This window comes from Gasterosteus aculeatus, chromosome 4, assembly GCF_964276395.1.
Source record: "Gasterosteus aculeatus chromosome 4, fGasAcu3.hap1.1, whole genome shotgun sequence".
Lineage (NCBI taxonomy): Eukaryota > Metazoa > Chordata > Actinopteri > Perciformes > Gasterosteidae > Gasterosteus > Gasterosteus aculeatus.
In genome coordinates this window covers 18,854,107-18,875,707 of record NC_135691.1, presented here as the reverse complement: position 1 = coordinate 18,875,707, position 21,601 = coordinate 18,854,107, and the positions used below count along the sequence as shown (strand labels likewise).

Here is a 21,601-nt window from a genome sequence, read left to right as displayed (position 1 = left end):
TTCATCATCCCCAAAAATGAGCATGTGAAGAATTAAAATAGGTTAAATACTTTTTTTACTGAAAATATGTAAATTGCGTGCATTTGTGATGTTTTAGGACAGCACCCAACAATGGTTATCATATATGTCTTTACTAGAGCTGTGAATAGATTTTAAAAAAATGAATTAATCGCACATCTTGATATCCATTCATCGCGATTAATGGCAATTAATGAATGTTATTGTTGTTACAATGTTGCTTTTAATGTTGTTTTTCTTCTAAAGACTAAATCTTAAAAATAATGAGTAGTCACTTTAGAAAGCGTGTATTTTAGACACTGTTGTTTAATTCTTAACGTTATTTTAAACACAAAGCTTCACACATTTGATCATCTTGCAGGTAGAATTCCAACAGGTGGAACATGTTGAACGAGCGAAACTGCACTTTGCTCTCAACTCTCCATCATTTAACGACTGTGTTTGAAGTGCACACTGTACCGCGCAGGGTAACGTTAGATGTTGAGATGGAAGTAGCCTAGCAGCTAGCTTAGCCTAGCGGTGCTTTAAGTGGTCCGTTCGCCACTCACCTCTGTTTGCCAAGTGGAGGAATTCCTCTGCACGGTTATTCCGCTGTATGTCGCGCCGCGGTTTGTTTTACTTGCAAAAAGCTCTCTCCATCTTGAGCTACTATCTTGCTCTCTTGTGTCTAACTGACTGCAGCTAATAGCCGTTTCGTTTACTACATTACGTTAACTACTACGTGTAAAATATTTTGTCGCTTTAATCACATAGGTTAACGTGTTTATGTTGACAGCCCTAGTCTTTAGATTTCTTTGTTGAAGGCAGGATATGCGAGTGCTTCAGGGGCTTGTCGGCGATCTCAGAGAGCATAGGAGACATTATTTGCCAGCAGCTACTCAGCTCGGGGCAGATCCAGGGCATGCTACATGGATTAAAGAGGTAGGGCTTCTTTGTAAAGGTCACAAAAAAGAACACCTCCTGTGAATGGCAATAATTTTGCCTTGGGCCAACCAAGCTCAAATGTATACTCATGAATTCAGATGATGTTTTTCTTCTAATTATTCTTTTGATATGCAGTTTTCTTTGATATCATTTGACTGACATTGGAAATAACTGAATGTATCTGCGAGCCAGCATTGTCTTGACACGTTGGCAAAGAGTGAGAAAACCTCCCTATAAATGGTGCTATAACTAAACCATCTATGAATCCAAAAACTTTTTAAACTACCTCATTTTCTCAATGCAACTTGGACCTTTTATTTTTTTAAAGAGTAGACGAACTGGGTAGTTATAACAAGCAGTACAAACCCAAATTGTGCCGGTAAGGGAAAAAAAATGGTACAAAGGAAAAGACACAGCCCAGCATCACGGCAGGTCCTGAAATAATCACTAAGCGCTATCCATTGGTTTCATGTGCATCGACACAGAGGAAGGGACATCCGAAAATAATAAGCTGTGGGTGCGAGAGGAGGTGGTTGGATCCAACAAACACAGGACTTTTAACCATGAGGTTTTGCTGCCTAAACCTAGAAGTACATGTTGATTGTCAAACCAACCGTGATGTTTTTTTTCAAACCTAACTGGTTGTTTCCTAAAGCTGACTTTGGTACTTAACATAATTTTGTCTTGAAAGACACATGACAATTTGTGCGCCACTGTGTTAGATGCCAAAAGAAATCTTGACACAGAGAGGAGATCTGTAAAGAGCAGAGTATAAAGCAAAAAAAAAGAATGAAAATCTAACTTGAGACGGGCCAGGTGAAATGGTTCGTTCACTAAGATGAGGTGTCATCACACACACAGACAAAGAAAAGGCATGCACAGATGGTAGACGGTGATGGATAGATGAGAAGGTAAATCAGGATACAGAAACCCACACGATGTGAACACGCTAGTGTGGATTGGGTGTTCCTCGGTAAAGCCACTACAGTCACTTTTTCAATGCAAACAGCAATATTTTCTTCAAATGAAGGCTTGTTGCCTAAACCAGGTTTTCTGTGACAAAGGAAGTTCATTTGAAATGTGAGTAGGCATGAAATAAAAATCTGTCTTGTTAGTGAAACAGAGATATTGAGGAGTAACAAAGAAACAAACAAAAGGTTGTATAATGATTGATTGAAAACCAAAGATTAGACTACACTAATGTTACAACTAAAACACTCAGACATTGATTAGTCATTGATTAACGACGAGAATGATTTTGTCACCTTTTTCATTGTAAAAAATTGTACCTCCCCAATCTAAAAGACATAACTTTATTTCCCTTGCCGTCCCTGAGCGACACACTCAACCTCGAGTCGCACGTCACAGTTTTTGATGGTGAGAGGATGTGACAAATTTTTGCAAAATTCAATAAACAGCCAAAAAGACTTACACTTAAAGTAAGAGCTTTTTTCCCTTACCGAGGCGTCTCTTGCACATCAGCTTCTTAACATCCGGGACTGTGGAAATAGGTAATCATACACTATAAGCTACTTAACGAGACAAATACTGTGCCAGTATAAGTTGTTTTAGTATTTAGTATCTAGCATTACCCCCCGCAGGAATCCCACAACCCTCCCGTGTAGCGAAATGAGGATGGAACATGGAAAAGATTAGGACTCAACGGCCCCTCAGCTCCTCCTCCTATGTCATTGTTCCACTATCCAGAGTATCGGCTGTGTCCATTCTTCACCTTGTTTCTCATCCGAATTTACTGGCGTTGACCATTTCCAAGGAAAACCATTTGTAGTGATTTGCACAATGTGCAGGCAGCGCGAGTGTGAAGGTGAAGCCCAACGAACGATTCCTGGAGGGCTGATGTATCGGGGGGGGGAAATAATGGTCGAACCTTGCCAGTATATATTGAGATAAGTCGAGTAACCACACTTGGTTACATTTCACCCGTTTTTTCATGTTTGGCTGTGAATAAGATTGAAGTGATGTTCTTAGTGATTCAGTCAGCACGACTTCACCTCAGTCACAACTGTGTCAGGTGGAAGATGCAAAAACAGTGGCTTCATAATTGGCAACACATGCAGCTTTCTTTATCAGAGAAACAAGGATATACATCAGAAAAAGGAGCATTTAGAATGCACATTCTGCCTTTCTCTGTGCACGTCTACACATAGAAACAACCTTGTAGTCGCATAATACGATCCTGTTGATAGCCCCCTGCTAGGGTGGGAGGTGCTGTTCATCCAAAAGCGTGCGTTTTTGTGTGTCTGTGTGTGTTAATGAGAGAACCCGAGACAATGACAGACACCAAGCCCTAATTAGGTTGTCATGCTGAGCGAGCGAGGTGGAGACAGAAAAAGAGAGAAAGAGAGAGAGAGCCACGTGGAGAGAGAGAGAGAGCTTATTAAGGAGGATAGGTGTCAAGCTCTGGTAGGAAAAACGGGGGGCAGGAAAGGCAGAGGAGGGGGAGGAAGGGATGATGAGAGGGAGGTAAAGAGAACCGGGTGCAGGAAGGGGAAAAGAAGAGAGTGGGAAAGAGTTCAAGCGAGAGGAAAGGAGGAAGAGGGAACAGGAGCCCGGAACCAGAGAAGGAAAAAAGGAGACGGAGGAGAGAGGAAGGAGTTGGTGAGATGAAGGAAGGGAGAAGGTGGAGGTGAGGGCATGAAGAGGGAGACGAACGGGATGTGGTAGTGCCTCTAGTGCAAAAAAAAATCTCCTGGATTCTCAAAAGATGGAAGAAGCAAAGACAGAGGACTTCCAAATTATTGTCCGAAAGAATAATTCTTACTTTGTTTCAGTCATCTAAACTATGTGTTACGATGAAATACTCACCAATTTGAATGGCTCCGGCCAGATAACCTAAATGTCTTCGTTGGTATGTGAAGACTAGGCCCTGAAAGCTGACCGAGCGCCTTCCATCCCATCTCAGCAGTTGTGATGGAGATAGATCACGATACATTGTACCATTCATTGCCTTTTATTGAGTCCAAAAACAATAATCTGCTATCAGGTGACTGAAGTTTGGTACCTGGGTGAACTGATGATAACAAACCTCCATGTTTTTGTTGTACATGACAGGGTTGCGCAATAAAATAACATTGTAATTCGTAGTCCCATTCTACTCTATAAGAAAATGACCCACGCCAAAGCAAAACTATGTCATATGTTGGAGGTGGAGGATGAATTTAGTTTTCACTCACGCTGGTTACTGGAAAATGAGCTCAGATATATTTACCTATTAATAAGTAATATTTACTTTTGCCAGGACACATTTTAATTCAGTTCATTATGCACACACACACACACACACACACACACACACTCTACGCCCATGCAGGTAAACGATACTGTAAGCCAACTGCTGAACAGGATGATACCCCACCAACACCAGCCCCTTCATCGAGGTATCAAACACATATTCACAGACACACGTACTCTCTCACACACACACACACACACACACACACACACACACACACACTCCCTAAAGGGCCTCAAGGGACCCAGGGCAGATTCTGTTATTGTGTCAACAGCCATAATGTAATTATTAAATCTATTAAACTGGCAGCAATCAATAAAGCAGGACAAAGATACAGACATGCACCTGCAATACCTAAGTAATGGAGATAATGTATTTGTAGTCTGGAAAATTCATCAGCCAATGCAATGATGTAATGACTAAAGGTGCAAATGTTTTTTTTCAGACCCTCATGGACCGATCAGCCTGCCACCTGCTGAATAAAGAGGGTTAGCGCTGAAGTTAGCAACGGCTAAGGCTCTGTCTCACTTAGACCTTTCCAGGCCTGCTGTCCTCCTTTAAGGGGCAACTCTACCCCATGAACTTTGCTAAACATATTATTACTACAATTATGTCTTTCACTACCTTTTTTACTGCCCGACTGACTCCATTAATTGGTGAAAATTGTTGGTCAACGGTTCATTATTCACCATTTTTCTGCTGTCATGACCAAATGTTTTTTGATTATAAACCGCTAATGTGCTAAGTACTGACTAATCTATATAATAGGGAATCCAAATATGAAGTAAACATGCAAGGTGAATATAACAAATGTGTTGATGACGGATAGAATATAAGTTTCGATACCGCTCATCTATGTTTTGAAGTAGTGAGGAGGAAACAGGCTCTTTATTTTCTCTCAAAGAATGCTGGGCATTTTCAAACAACAACCTCACATTCTTTTTCTTTAAATGTTCCACGAAAAGCATTGAAATTTGTCAACACGATGGAAATGAACCACTGAAATGAACACTGCGAATCACAAATCTATTCCCGTGCGACTCCGGAGGAACTGCTTTGTGGCGCATTCGGACCCCAAAACATGTCTTTGGAAATCGCCTACATTTATTTAGTCTACATGTGTTCATAAAGTGCACTGTCACCTGTAGCTGTCATGTCAGGAGAGGAACTAGAGTTATCGGCAACAAATCCAACCGGAGCTGAAAAAATCCTAAATTCGATTCCTTGGAGAATCTAAAACAAAAGTCACTTTAAAGTGGGGTCGTGGCAGTGTGAAGTTATTGGTCAAGATGAGTGGGATGGTACCTTAGTACACAGGTGTAGAATCCATTGTCTTCCATCTCAGCAGATCTGAACCAGATGGAGTCGTCTTCTTTACTCAGCCTGTGACCTGAGAAAATGATAGGCTCCTAAAAAACACAGTACAAAACAATGTTAGAGCAATAAGAAAACAATAAAGGGCTTTTTGAAGTGTTTTAAGTACACAGACATAACGTCCCTCCCTCTCTAGTATTAAGAAGAGGGGGAGAATAATTAAAGTGTCATAGAGAAGGAGGTCACAGCATTGCACCTATGGAATTAGGTTTCAACATACTGGAGATGCATATTACATGTATCATCAGGTCGAAATTGAATCCAACTAAATCCTGTTTTATTAATCCACACTGCCAGGAGACGGTAACAGAGTTTTATTGTGCTACTTGGGAAAACGGTATGATTTATCAGTCCCTCCAGTTCTGTGTATTGGCTATTACTCAAACACAAGCATGCCCAAAGAAAGTAAAGAGATTTTTCACACTCTACACAATCGACACATGCATTCTGACTGCTTTAAGGGTTCTTTTCCAGTGTGAACACCTTAAAAGCTGCTTGGATTTCAAATACAACAAATCGATACTGTGGTGGAGGGGCGTGGTTAGCTCAGCTGCAGGGGGGAGAGCGGGGGAGTGGTTCAGGGGACGGTGCTGGTAGGTGAGGAGTAAGCAGGTGTGAATAATCTGCACTGATTGTCTCCTACAAAAGCAGTGAGCAGGATCCAGGTCGGGGAAAACGTGAGCTGAGCAGAGCTGAGCGGAGCCCGAGAGCAGAGCGCGAGAGCTGAGCGGAGCCGGACAAAGCGAAACCGAGCACGCACAACGAGCGACCTCATTCCTGCTCACTGCCCTCCCCTTTTGGAGAATAAAAACTGGTTACCCTCATCGTGTGTCCGTGCGTCTTTGCAGAACCCGCCGGTGGTAGCGCTATCACGGCTACAGTGGCGCCTGGCCAGGGATGGACGCGAACGACCACGGAGAGGGCCTGATGCAGCCGGCGGTCGCGCTTGGACGGATGCTGGGGGAGATCGCCGCGATGCAGCGCGAGCAGGCCGAGGCCAACCGGCACTTCCTGGGGGCGCTGCAGGCTGCTGCAGACCGGCAGACCCAGGTATTGGAACAATTGGCAGCCCGACCAGTCGCTTCCCCAACGGCGCCGGGTCCCTCGGCGTATGCGGGCGTGGTGGTGCACAAGATGACCCCGGAGGATGACGTACAGTCATACCTGGAGATGTTCGAGGCGATGGCGGGGGCGTGTGGCTGGCTGGCGGACGAGTGGGCGATCCGCCTCCTGCCGCTTCTAACCGGGGAGGCGCAGACAGCGGCCCTGGGCCTGCCACCAGGTCCCAGGCACGTCTACGCCAGCGTGACAAAGGCCATCATGGACCGACTGGGGCTCTCCCCCAAGGACCATAGGAGGCGTTTCCGGGAGGCGAGGCTGGGGCCGGGGGACCGCCCGTTTGCGTTTGCCCAGCGACTCGCCGACGCGGCCAACAGGTGGCTGCAGCCGGAGGGCGCGGGAGGGGCACCGGCGGTGGTGGAGAAGGTGGTGACGGAGCAGTTCCTGGAGGGTCTTCCGCCGCGGACGGCGGCCTGGGTCCGCTACCACCGGCCGACGGCGCTGGAAGCCGCCGTGACCCTCGCCGAGGACCACCTGGCAGTGCACCCCGGGGGCCATGGGGAGGGCGGTCGGCCGACCGCATCGACGCAGCCCGTTCCCGCGCCACGACGGAGATCCCCGCTACCTGTCGCGGCTCGGCCCCCTCCGTCCCCGCGCGCCCTAGCCCCTCAACGGGGTACTGATCCACCCGGCCTGGCCGGCACCCTTCCCGACTTGCAGAGGGCTCCTCAACCGCCAGGGCAGGAGTGTTGGAGGTGCGGGCAGCCCGGACACTACCGGCGGGAGTGCCCGATAATGGAGGTGGGCCAAACGGTACGGGTTGCAGGGCCTCCAGCACCCTCCCCCGGTCTGGGACCGACGTACGGCGTTCCGGTAAGGATCCAGGGAGGTATACATCAGGGGGGTTTTAGCTGATTAGGGACAGGCTATACAGAGTGAGTCGCGACACTCAGACAGGGCAGGAAATTACGCAGTTGTTGGTACCGAAAATCCGCCGGGAAACGGTTTTCCAGGCGGCTCACTATAACCCGATGGCGGGCCACCTGGGTAGCGACAAAACTCTGGATCGGATAGTAGCCCGATTTTACTGGCCAGGCATCTGGGCGGATGTGCGCCGCTGGTGTGCGTCCTGCCCACAGTGCCAGCTGGTGAACCAGCCGGCCATCCCGAAAGCGCCGTTGCTGCCGTTAATGGAGCTGCCGTTCGAACGCTTAGGTATGGACCTCATCGGGCCATTTCACCGGAGTGCACGGGGGTATCGCTTTGTGTTGGTTCTGGTGGATTACGCAACCCAATATCCCGAGGCAGTGCCGTTGCGCAGCATCTCCGCCAAGAGTGTTGCGCAGGCGCTGTTTCAGGTCATCTCCCGAGTCGGAATCCCGAAAGAGATTCTGACGGACCAGGGCACCTCGTTCATGTCACGCACTCTACGAGAACTGTACGAATTGTTGGGGGTTAAGTCCGTTCGGACCAGTGTGTACCATCCCCAGACTGACGGCCTGGTGGAACGGCTGAACAAGACACTGAAATCCATGATTCGTAAGTTTATTCACGACGATGAACGTAATTGGGATAAATGGCTTGACCCTCTGTTGTTTGCAGTACGGGAGGTCCCCCAGGCCTCCACGGGATTTTCTCCCTTCGAGCTGCTGTTCGGCAGGAGACCACGGGGGGTGCTCGACCTGCTTAAGGAACACTGGGAGGAGGGTCCGAGCCCCGGTAAGAACGAGATTCAGTACGTCCTGGACCTGCGAGCCAAGCTCCACACACTGGGTGAGTTGTCACGTGAGAATTTGCTCCAGGCCCAGGAACGTCAACAGCGGCTGTACAACAGAGGGGCCAAGCTGAGACAATTCACACCGGGAGAGAAAGTGCTTGTATTACTTCCTTCTTCCAGCTCAAAACTACTCGCCAAGTGGCAAGGGCCCTTTGTGGTCACACGGCGGGTAGGGGACGTCGACTACGAGGTGGTGCGATCTGCCAGAGGGGGAGCCACGCAGATCTACCACCTCAACCTCCTTAAAGCATGGAGAGAGGCGGAGTCCGTGTCCCTGGTGTCTGCAGTAGCAGAGAGCGAGGAGCTGGGGCCAGAGGTCCCAAAGTCCACCGATCCAACCCGGCTCCCGTCCGACGCCCGTCTCTCTGCAGCCCAGCAAGCGGACATAGCCCGGTTGCAAGATCAATTTAATGATGTGTTCTCCTCCCGGCCAGGTCGCACGGACCTCATGGTGCATCACATTGAGACGTCCCCGGGCGTGACGGTGCGGACGCGGCCCTACAGGTTACCTGAACACAAAAGGAAAATGGTTCAGCGAGAATTGGCCGCTATGCTGGAGATGGGGTAATAGAGGAGTCCAACAGCGCCTGGTGCAGCCCCATCGTTCTTGTCACCAAGAAGGACGGCTCAATAAGGTTCTGTGTGGATTATCGCAGGGTGAATGCGGTCTCACGGTTTGACGCGTACCCGATGCCCCGGGTCGACGAACTCCTGGACCGATTGGGCACCGCGCAGTTTTTTACGACACTGGATTTGACCAAGGGCTACTGGCAGATTCCCTTGTCACCAGAGTCCAGGCAAAAGTCGGCGTTCTCCACTCCGTTTGGATTGTACCAATTCACCACGCTTCCCTTCGGGCTGTTCGGCGCCCCGGCCACCTTCCAGCGCCTCATGGACGGGGTGCTGCGTCCGCACGCTGCGTATGCGGCCGCCTACCTGGATGACGTCATCATCCACAGCACCACGTGGGCGGAGCATGTGCGGCGGGTGGGCGCGGTGCTGGAGTCCCTGAGGCAGGCCGGGCTCACCGCCAACCCGGAGAAGTGTGCAGTTGGACGGAGGGAGGTACGGTATCTGGGGTACCACTTGGGCGGCGGGCGGGTGCGCCCGCAGGTGGACAAGCCCGCAGCCATTGCAGCCTGCCCGCGGCCCAAGACGAAAAAAGAGGTGAGGCGGTTTTTGGGGCTGGCGGGCTACCACAGGAGGTTCATCCCGGGCTTTGCGGAGCTGACCAGCCCCTTAACTGACCTGACCCGGAAAGGTGCCTCAGATCCGGTCCAGTGGACTGAGCGGTGCCAGTGGGCGGTTGAGGGGGTGAAACGAGCCCTCTGTGGAACCACTGCTCCATACACCTGACTTCTCTCTCCCTTTTGTCTTGCAGACTGATGCGTCGAGCAGAGGGCTGGGGGCCGTTTTGTCCCAGCAGGTGCAGGGGGAGGACCGCCCGGTCCTTTACATCAGCCGGAAGCTGTCGGAAAGAGAGGCCAGGTACAGTACGGTCGAAAAAGAGTGCCTGGCCATCCAGTGGGCGGTCGACTCCCTGCGGTATTACCTCCTGGGACGCCAGTTCACTCTCTGTTCGGACCACGCCCCGCTGCAGTGGCTCCACCGCATGAAGGATGCCAACGCCCGGATCACTCGGTGGTATCTGGCTCTACAGCCTTTTAACTTCAAGGTGATCCATAGGCCGGGGGCACAGATGGTCGTGGCGGACTTCCTTTCCCGCCCTCAGGAAGGAGGGGGGGGGGAGTCGGTTCGGCCGGATGGCTCCCCGGCCTAAGTCGGGCGGTGGGGGTATTTGGTGGAGGGGCGTGGTTAGCTCAGCTGCAGGGGGGAGAGCGGGGGAGTGGTTCAGGGGACGGTGCTGGTAGGTGAGGAGTAAGCAGGTGTAAATAATCTGCACTGATTGTCTCCTACAAAAGCAGTGAGCAGGATCCAGGTCGGGGAAAACGTGAGCAGAGCTGAGCGGAGCCCGAGAGCAGAGCGCGAGAGCTGAGTGGAGCCGGACAAAGCGAAACCGAGCACGCACAACGAGCGACCTCATTCCTGCTCACTGCCCTCCCCTTTTGGAGAATAAAGACTGGTTACCCTCATCGTGTGTCCGTGCGTCTTTGCAGAACCCGCCGGTGGTAGCGCTATCACGGCTACAGATACATTTCTAGTTAATCCTATAGTGCAGCATATCCTGCCCTGGTTATAATATTCAACCATTTAAAAAGCTTTCCATTTTCTGGTTAAATACTAAAGACTTCCTCTCCCATTGGCTAAAAGTATTTTTGCATAAATTCAACCTCAAAATCTGAATCTCCATTTCCAATTGTAGAAAAAATATTGTACACTTTAGTTTCGAATGTAAGAGTAACTAATAGTAATCAGTAACATGTATGCAATGCAGTCTCTGACCACTAGTGGCACCAACACTCCTCACTGCTGCTGAGCACCACACAAGAATAATATTCTTAGCCTGTGTTCTTGTGATTTCAACCGGGCATGAGTCTTGATTTTTAATATCGACGCCTTCTTGCAAAGTATCTCAATGAAACATTTCGCAAAGCAAAAATATTTTTTCTGAAATGTCTTTAAAATGACCGTGCTATGATAAGGGTTTTTGATAAGGGGTGTTCAGTTTCATTCAAAATTATAGGATTATAAACATTACAAAGAAAGATTATAATTGTATGTTTACGTAATTTGATTTATTATTTATAATACTTTTTTTTAATCCTAACTAATGAGTAAAGCAGGATATTTCCCCTTCCATGAGCCACTACTCCAGGTCTCACCTCTGCATCTCCTTTGTTCTTGTACCAGATGAGGCGCAGCTTGGCGTTGGTCGCCATGGTGTAGTTGGTTCGGATGTAGCTGTAGAACAAGGCACATTTCACCCGGACAGGTTCGTCGGCCAGAACGTGGTACTCCTTGAGATCCACGGACCAGTCTATGCATCCGTCCACTGCAAGCAGAGAAACAGAGGGAGAAATATTCACAAAAAGGATGGAGACCATTGTACGGTGGACTGACTCCAAAGACAACATCACTGCAGGGGGAAGAAACGGAAACAATCATGAGAAACACTTGTAAAAGACACACTTTCTTTCAGGGATAAAGAGTGCTGAGAGAGACACAAACAATGTGAAGGACTCTGGTTTTGTTTTATCTGGATTATTTGATAATATTGTTCGCCTTCAAGGCAAAAAACTATACTGTTTACAACAAAGCCATAACTGGATTGATAAAAACAACAAACCAAGTAAAATAACATCTAAAGACAGACAAATAAAATATTTTTGTTTTTGCTCTAAATAATTGATTTGAAAAAAAAGAACCTGTAAGCGTTTTCTTATCATTTACATATCGCCCAGAGAAGCAGAAAACTAAAATTGGAGAGACAGATTGAGAAAAATGAAGGTCGAGAGGTCGAGGCCAAATGAGGCTAGAGAAGACCAGAGAAAGTGTTGCCATGCTGGGGGAGGGAAGGGGGAGGGAAGGAGGTGGACTCTGTGAACCGCGACGAACAAAAAAACAGTTGTAGAGGGAGGAGAAGAGGAGGTGGTGAGACGTGGAGGTCAGGGCGGAGAATGACAAGGAGCTTTCCCAAATGGACTCGCCTCGTCCCCTACCCATCCTGTCCCTGTCCCTCTCTTCCCTTATCTTCTCTTATCTCCGTCCTTTGGTCCTCGGACTTCTTTTCTGGCTTTCCCGCTCTGTGCCCGAGGCTCAGATTGATGCCCTCCGTTTTAACTGAAGCCTTTCAGACACTTTGCCTCGAGGCCTTCCCTCTGAATCACAGCCGCTACGCTGCAGAAATAACGCCTCCCCCAAAATGCCCCCTCAGCCTCACAACAGTGTTGGTTTTCCTCTTGGTGGTTGATTACGCAATTCTGGGATTAGGGTTCTCAATAAAAATGTGTTATTTGGCTATGACCAGATAATGTGTACCGTAAAAAAATTAAATATACATACTACGATATACATTATTCGGTTGACACGAGGGAGGATACGACACGACCTGTTAAATAATCAGACAGTATAAAGAGGGGCTAGATGCTTTAAAGTTCATCATTCATTCAGTCATTGAATGACGGTGAACGTCGACACAAATGCTGAGGTGTCTTTTTTTATATGAGCATTAAGCGACCGAAAGCGAGCGAAAACTAAAAATGTCCAAGAGGATTTGATGTAGCCAAATGTGATGCCAACAAATAAACAGTGAAACTTTGACCCCCCCCCCCCCCCCCCTCCAAAAAAGCTGCTCAACGTTGACTTACTTGGCCCCAAACTTACTCAGGTTTACGTATTTATTTAAACGCAAAACAACAACCTCTTTTCAGGTAGCAGGTGAGAAACATGCTTAAATACTAGGAGCTACTTCTTGTGGGATATCTCTGATCCATGCACGCCGATCGGTCCTGACCCTTAAACTGTTCACCTTTATAAGGGTCGGAAGTCAGACGACTGTTACCGTGGTTACTGCTGTGTGCCGGAGTGCACATGTTTGAGCACCCCTTCAAACGTGTTGAGTGCAATTTGTGTCGAGTTTGTTCCCGGAGATTTAAGGCCTTCATTTGCATGACATTGCGGTGCAGATTTAGAGCTGCGCACTTAATTGGTTACATTTATAGATTGAGCAATATGCATTAAGTCATACAGAAGCTGCATGGAATTAATAACTTATCAACGTACAAACACACACACACAAACACTCACACCCGAGCAGGTTTATCACACACTAGCACTCTCTCACTCTCAAAATGATTTAGCACTCATCCATGTGTCTTTCTCTAGAGACACACACACACACAAGCACATTATTTGACAGCAGTCATTTAATCATTGAGTTTAGTCGCAAGATATTCAGAGGACTACAGGCATAATAACTCACTGCGGGAGTGTGTGCGTGTTTGAATGGAGGTGGGAAATTGTGTGTGTGAATATTAAGTAATGAGTAGACGCGTCTGTCTTTGTGGTTGTAAATTAATGAGTTGACACAAATCGAAGGTGTGGATGCAGGCCATTCAACACCTAACACAGAGGATCTCACACACACACACACACACACAGATGCACCGAGGGCATCGCATTAATAAAAAGACACATTAGTTTGGTCTGCTGAACTAATGCCTTTTGTTTCAGTCATTGTTTAACACAGGTCACATTCACACACACACACACACACACACACACACGCACATTGGAGCGAAGGGGCCGAGTGTAGCTGCAGGTCATAACCAAATCCAACTCCCGATAATTCATTCATGGCTGCTTCTGCTGCCGCTTGTGCACTGCTTCCATCTAGGTGAGGGTAGAAGTGCACGAGCACTGGAGGCCGACGCACTGCCTATGTGTGCGTGTGGTGCGCAGGAGAGGACAGCTGCACGCGTCTGTAGACATAATAAATGTGTAGGCGAGGTGTTAGCGAGGCCAGATACATCACCTCCGTCACAGGGTTTTTAGGGCAGAACACGTTCAAACGGAGTCTCCAAATCATCATCTACGTTCCTCCGCAAACTGTATCTGAAGTGAACAGGAGAGCAGAGTTGTTCTCTGTGGTTGTGATCTATGGGGACACACTAACAATCTAGCAAACAAGGTTTCGAGGACGGACCCAAATGCAGTGGGACACGTGGAACAGAGGGATTTCCAACTGTAATGAACAAATCACTTGATGTTTAGTGCCGGCGGCAGTGCATGCACACGGCGTCCCCAGTTCACCCTTTCAGGTGAAAGTCACCGACAGATCCAGTTGAACTACAAGTCCTCAGCTGTTTGTCTTCCTGGGTTGGGTAAGGTAGATGGAGTTGGACGACATGTATGAGTCAGTAACAGCACACGCGTGAACGATCATTTGTCGGGGTCTCTTTATCGCCAGCTGCAAAGCTCTCGCTCTCACTTGAGGTGGGCTGACTTCTAGGTGGACTCACTCCGCTCAGGCCTGCCCCAGCATTTTAAAAATAAATGTCATTTCACTTTTTAACTGACGCCACGTCCCCATGAAGATTCTTGGTCAAGAGTTACTTCTTGACATTTCCAAAGAAAATGTGAAAGCAATGAAGCACTCTGAGTTTTTGCGGCGGCGCTCTACTAGCAGAGAGCTCCTGTTAACAGTCCGGACACATCCTTTACTCGGAGGATGTTTTTTACAGACAGACCAATCAAACAATAAGCGCTTCCAAAATACGGCCCAAAGGTTGAATCATTCTTTCCTCATACTAAGTATTAAAAAGGAATGTTCCGTTATGTTTAATAGCTGCAGGACTGCGCGCTGTGTGCTGTGAATGCACGGCGCAGGATATTTAGTTCAGTCCTGTCACTCACACACAAAGCCCTTCAGAGCTCCCAGCCTGTCTGCATGCTCCCACAATCCCCTGCAATACCACTACAGCTGCTGCCATAATAATAGCTTGACCTGACCTCACACACACATACACACACGCACACAGACACGCATACACACACACACACACACGCACAGGTAATGATCTCCACATTCACAAACACAGACGCACAGAAAGGGAGCCCACAGATACACACACACACACACACACACACACAAACTAAAGGTGTATCACCACTGCAGGGCAATTTAAAACCCAAGTTAGAGGGAAAAGAATAGAGCCAAAGGAACGGCAAAAGAGAGCGAGAGAGAGAGAGAGAGAGAGAGAGGGAGAGAGAGAGAGAAAGGGTGTGGGGGGGGGGAGCATTTGGACGAATGTTTTTGAGCGATGTTCAATTTCAGCACACTGCCGTCTTGATGGTTACTTTTTATCTCATAACACATTTTATAAGAGTGGGCTTAGCCCGTGTGTGTGTGTGTGTGTGTGTGTGTGTGTGTGTGTGTGTGTGTGAATGATGGCGAAAAGAAGTCTGAGGTTGAGGAAGACGGAATCTATTTAGCGTTTTTAGAATGACTCATCAAAATTTGTTGGGCAAACCATTGGAGTCCACACGCACACACGCACAATATCTATTTAGTGAGCAGCATGAATATGGTAATGCATGTGTGGGTTTTCTGCCTCCATTCAGTGCAATGGAGCTATGACAACATCTATCACCATATGAGGCTGTTAGTGTAACACACAGACACACTAACACACACACAACACAGGAATAACAGACACCGAGCAACGACACACACAAAATCATCGTCAACGCTGAATAAATGGAGTTGACCACAATCTGCCCTCGGTCTAATGCTACCAAACAGACTGAAATGTATTCACCCTCACACGTTAGCGACTCGTCTTTCAAACAACTCATACTGTTGAACAAAAGAGGGAAGTCAGGGGCATTTACTAAAAGCCAAATATTTCTGCAGGCACACTGGCAGAAATACAATCTGAGATTTACGTTCTCTCTCAATAATCTTTCTATCCATGCATCGGTATTCAATAAGGACCCATATGTTTGATTTGACCTACGCCACTTTAAAAAGAAAGTGAAAATTGTATTGATGAAGAAATTCCACACTATCATTTACAATCATGCTCGGCATGTGGTTACTCTCGTCGTTTTCTTCCTCCCCGGTGGGCTTTGTTTGCAGCCCCTCTAGTGTGAATACTGCAGCGCGTTGAGCGCTAACGCGTCTCGCTCGGCGTGACTAACCCTGATCCAAACTTTACAATTCCATGTGTCCCCATGCAAAGCGCTTGTATTAGCCTGGGGACAGGTCCAGAATTTGGAATTACGAGGTAACGGTTCACTGGTGAGCAAAGGACCCATCCAATAAATTCAGTCTTTACTGTGCAATGTGTTGTGTGCAGTTTTCATGACCCGAGACGGCAGAGGCCAGCCCTCATGTCTGGTTCATTTTTACATGCATTTTTAAATCGTCATACATACTTTACCTTACTCTTAATAATTTGTTTACTAACTACTTCATCCGAACCATGAGACATCTGTATCCTCTTAGAGGAAGCTTTCGTGGCAGAGAAGCTCTCCATCAATAAACGGTGCCCCGGAACAGCAGAGTGGGCTCTCTTAAAGAGAAGAAGGGAAATTGTGATTGGATTGGTCAGGCTGGAGGCCAGGCCACCACACTTTGCAGTGCAGTTTCCACTTGTGTTCAGCTTCTGCCATGTGCCCTCTTGAAAACCTCCATTGAGCCAGTGCCACGGAAGGTCCAATCAGGGAACTAAACGCGTTTGAAAACCATCAAAACGTTCTTCAAGTACATTAGGTCACCGAATAGAGAGACGAACAAAAAAGAAGAGATACCCAAATCAGAGAGGAAAGAAAACCAAGGATGAGGCACTAGTTGTGACCCAAAATACTTAATGAAAAGTAATGAGTCTCATTTCCCTTGGAGACAGAACACGTTGGCTTTCTGATTAACCATAATAACTCGCGAAGAAACTCATGTATGAATGGACATGTTAGGGGGAGACAATTAAATGATGAAGAGGAGGGACAAAGAAGGCACATGGGGAGAAGAAAAAGAGTAATACCAGGGGAGTTGAATGTGAAAGAACGTTATCGAGTTACTTCTCGTTGAATAATGAAAGAGGAAACAGTGATTAAAAGGGCCGAGATTAGCAGAGAAAGATGGGTAAAAGCAGTTTGTCGTGTTACAAACATAAATAAATCAATGTCAAATTAAATGTGGTACCTCGTTATAATACACTAATAAATGAGTAGGGGGAAGTGATGACTGATGATCTATCTCCAACAGGAGATGTGAGTGTTTCTGGAAACAAAGGCCGTATTTCCCTTTAAGGAAGGCTGAAGGCAATCCGCAGACTTCTTCTTCTCATACACAGATGAAAATGTTGTAGTAGCTTCTCCTCCGGTACTTTAGATCCCTCTGCCATTGCTATTGACACAAACTATCATGCCAACCTCCATCCATAATAGGGTATATCACCATTAATAAGTGTTCATGCAGTTTCAGGCGTTTTCTGCGAAACAATGTGTAAATGTCCTCCAAATGAATTTCCTTCGTCACTGGAAATAACCTAAATAGAACAAAACTGCTTGGTTGAGTTAAGTAAAAGATGGTGTTTTGGGTGTAAGCATCTTTGGAAGTGACGTTACTTAACCCTCCTGTCGTGTTCGTCCTTACCTTCCTGGTCGAGGATGTAACTGCTTTTACATCAACTCAAAACCTTTAATCATCATCAAATTGTACTTGACCTATTCAAGCTTTAAAGCATGTATCCAACTAGTGGTTCACATGAGTAACTGATATATACATATATATACAAAGAATAGAAACTAAAGATGTTTTGCTAAACACACGCCTCCCCTCTAGTATGATGCCCTCAACGGACCAAAAGAGTCGGAAACTGGACTTGATTTCATCCACACGAGACGGTGTCAGACCTGGTCATCCTTATCCCGTTTTCATCTCTCGCTCTGCTTCCTCAGTCATGAGAGGTTGAATATCACAGCGAGTTGCCACCCTCAGACTGGAAGTGCCTGTTCTTTTGGTGCCACTTCTTCGCCATGTGTGGACTGGTCTCATACTAATCTAGCATGAAATTAGGATCAATGTTGTCTTCAATTGTCTGAGACATCTTCCTCTATCTGTGCTTCAACCCCACTTCACCTTGTTCAATAATTAGGTCCAGAGCCTGTCTGGCAGAAAATTGACTCAACAGCTGCTTACTCATTGTGTTTACAGAGTAAAATGAGAAGAAGGCACAAATAAAGGATTATTTAGGGGGAAAGTGAGAAGGTGTTGAACGCTGTTTAGTGTGGAAGTTGTGCTTCACATGGGGGCAGGATAGAGGTGGGTTCCAATAACAAACACCTTTTTGTTGGTTTCTAATGTTCAGAATTTGATGTATTGGTGAAGGTTGTAGCTGTGGATGTGTGGGTGTGTACAGGACTGTTTTCCATTTACCAGGAACACCATGGGTGTTATAGAGTGGACTAAGACCCTCCAAATTCAACGAAAGTTGTGATCAGCAACTGTATGTATGTATACAAATACATATATACATATATATATATATATATATAGGTTAAGTACAGAACTAGGAAAGAGAAATCCTGTTTTTGTCACCAATTGTATTTGTGTGTGTGTTTTGGTCTCCTGGGAGAGAGCAGTTGCATTGTTGCCGTCTTCATTGGTTCCCTGATTATGAATTCCATATATATATTGAGGATATCAACAATTACAGTAATGTTTTTTAAGCTTAGCTATAAGAACAGCCTGCCATAAGGGGAAAATGAGACGTAAAAGACATCATTCACTGACCAGGGACTAATACTTGTATAAGCTACTGAAAACATTAGGGACTCATATGTGAGCGATACATGTATATGGTCACAACCATATAACTGATGTATGTAATGCACTAAGTGACTACAGGAAGGGTTTTGATTTAACTTCTCAACAACAAAAACCCCAAAACAACCTCCTACAAAGTGGGAGAGCAGAAATATGATGTCATCACACTGACAGACCTTCCCCTTGTGTTTGAACAAACAAACACTTGATCCAACACTTGATTAATCAACTCTCCTTGGCGGAAACCTTTCCAACACTCCATTGGGGTTGAAAGATGTAACTTCAACTGAATCTCAGAAAGCGTCCTGTGAGCAGAAGAAAACAAGTCGTAGCCCCCAGAAACACCGTCCTTTGTCAAGCGCTACTTGGTGTCGCTCTGCGTGTGTGTTTGTGTGTTCTTGTATGCGCGCGTCTCCTGCCCTCGCCATTTGTCACTGTGCCGATGGAGCGTGCGGCACAGTCACTCTCGCATTTGTCAGGTTCTCTAGTGTGTTACGCACACACACACACAGGGCCCCCTTTGCTTTCTTCCTGCCCGTCATTAATAAAGAGAAGTGGCTGCACACCTGCCCACTGACAGCATCCTACGGAGAGGGAAAGGGGGGCCGGGGGAAAGTGCAGAGGAGTGTGACAAAGGTAAAGAGGAAATGGGATTATAGGGACTGAGAAAAACGGGAGCGCAATTAATAAGTGAGAATGAAACAGCCATTCAGATTTAAATATGTTGGCAACTTATCATTTCGGTTTCTAAACACTTATCTTCAACTTTCCAAATCAGGCCTCCAACGGCCCTTTTACAGTCAGAGTCCCATTGGTTTGCCTAGACCTCGCTCACTCTTCCTTTTCTGCATTTCAATGAAAAGATTTCTAATGTTTCTGGGTTGTCTCTTTATTTTTCTCTGTGTCCTCACAGCAGTTTGCTTTAGGTGCAGTAAAACGTGTTCTAGTGGGGTTTGGCTACCTAGACCAGAACAGAGCGGGACTAAATGTTGGGTGGACACAAGCAAGTCCCAAAAGATTTTCGTTTGCTTGGTATTGGTTTGTTTACGGAGACAAGTGCAAGGTTATATTTGAAGAACCAGCACCGTTGCTCTCTTACACACCACGGCCCCGTCAGTCAAGTCTAGCTTGAACGTCTTTGAGTCTGAACAACCAAAAGCTTGTTGCTTCAGCCAGCGGCCTCTGTGACTGAGAGGCGTCGCCCCTGACTGCAGCAAAGATCAATGATGGCGATGAGAGAAAAGGTTTGGTAGAAAAGCGCGAGATATAGAGAGAGAGAGCTAGTGGTTGGTAGACGCCATGAAGAAGCAGCAGAATAATAAACTCCTACACCATGAGACAGCTGACACGCTGTCTCCTGCAGCTCCGCTTTCCTCCCCTCAGCATCTTTCTGTTCCTCTAAATCTGTCCTCTGTGTCCTCCTCTCACTCCACCTACTGTACCCACCTACCTACCACTCACTCCCCATCATCGCTTTGTTTCTCTCTCTCTCTCTCTCTCTCTCTCAGCTTCTCTAAATGTGAATCTATTTAATGTTACAACTAACTGCAGTGGAGGCGCTGAAGAGCAGCAGGAGCGGTCCTGGAGGACTTCTTAATCCCACTCCAAAACGCCACACAAACAGTCTTTTGCTACCGGGTGGTCAGCAAGGCCTTCAGGGGGAGACACAGGCACGTGGACACAAACCAAATCAGAACGCCAAAGAGGAGAGAAATTTTCACTACATCTCCAACTGCTTTCAGTGACCTTCCTTCTTATCCGGTGAGGTTGACACGATTAACCTTCAATCTCCAACGCTGCACCTTGTTCTCTTTCCACAAGAGGTCAAGAGGGACAACCATGGGAATGTGAATGTATTTTCTGGGCAAACAAAGGTGGCAAATTTATGAGATAAAAAGGAAGGCAAGGTTGAAAAGAGAGGAAGCGGAGGAAAGGTCATTCGATCAAGGCCACACATTGAGGTCTTATGAGCAGTAGAAGTTGGAAACTGGTATTTGTTTCTCAATATGCTTCAGTCCTAACCCTAACCCTTACCTTAGGGGATGCGCCGGAGCAAGCAACATTTTAACTTGAAAATGTCTGCAGTTAAGGGTCAGGATTTAGGTTAGTATTTAATCTAAGGGATCCAGGATAAACATGTATTATTGAATTCATTAGTCTTTATTAAGGGTTAAAGACAATATGAAAAGCGAGTTTTATGCAGTTTGTGTACATGGAGAGAGTTTGGCATGTGTTGGGTTACCGTGGTGTGGGCTTGTTTGTGCCAATCCTTCTAAAGTCTCATGGATGAGGGGGATTCTGTGCCACAAAACCTGGCAACCTCACCTTTCTCCGGTCACCTTCATTACCTGCTGCTACCCCGACAGTCACCCCTGACATACACACATACACACACACGCACTGTTGACCAGGTGGTTGTGTGGAATTCCTTACTCAAGTACAGTATAACTTTGAGATTCCTGCACCTGACAGGGTACAAGTACCCCTGTAGCATTAAGTACAGACCACCTCATGTTACACTACATTTCAGACACCAGACGCAACACCAACGTTAGGTACTTACCTAAGTACTCAAAACCACTTCTGCTCTAGTTCCCAACACTGTTGGTATCTCCGTGACAATTAATACATAAACTGTGAAGGTGGATTGGGCGCCAAAAAAGGAAGGGTGCCTAACTCGATCCAATTGACACATATCAAGTGTCACAAGCCTTTGTTCTCTTCCAACACGTTTTACGGTCACTCTTATTTCCACTACCACTTATTACCACTTATTTATTCTATCCCGCTGATCCTTAAAGGATCGCAGTGGAGCTGGAGGCAATTCAAACTAACACCTAGCAGGGAAAGGGGTACAACCTGGAGCCTCCCATTAACACATCTATGGGAATTTTAGAGTCACCAACTAACCTAAACCCCCAAGTCTTTGGACTGTGGGAGAAAGCCACAGCAGCGGAAGAGAACC

At 46.7% G+C, this 21,601-nt stretch overlaps 1 protein-coding gene across 2 annotated transcripts in view; it reads right to left on the bottom strand.

Moving 5' to 3' along the window:
- The window catches only part of il1rapl2 (interleukin 1 receptor accessory protein-like 2), a 301,062-nt gene that overhangs the window by 109,441 nt on the left and 170,020 nt on the right, over nucleotides 1–21,601 (bottom strand). For both annotated transcript variants that reach the window (XM_040173723.2, XM_040173724.2), the window contains exons 3-4: nucleotides 11,189–11,358; nucleotides 5,501–5,604 (exon numbers count right to left, since the gene is read on the bottom strand). In XM_040173723.2, the coding sequence (XP_040029657.1) occupies nucleotides 5,501–5,604; nucleotides 11,189–11,358 (274 nt within the window). The remainder of the gene's footprint in view (nucleotides 1–5,500; nucleotides 5,605–11,188; nucleotides 11,359–21,601) is intronic.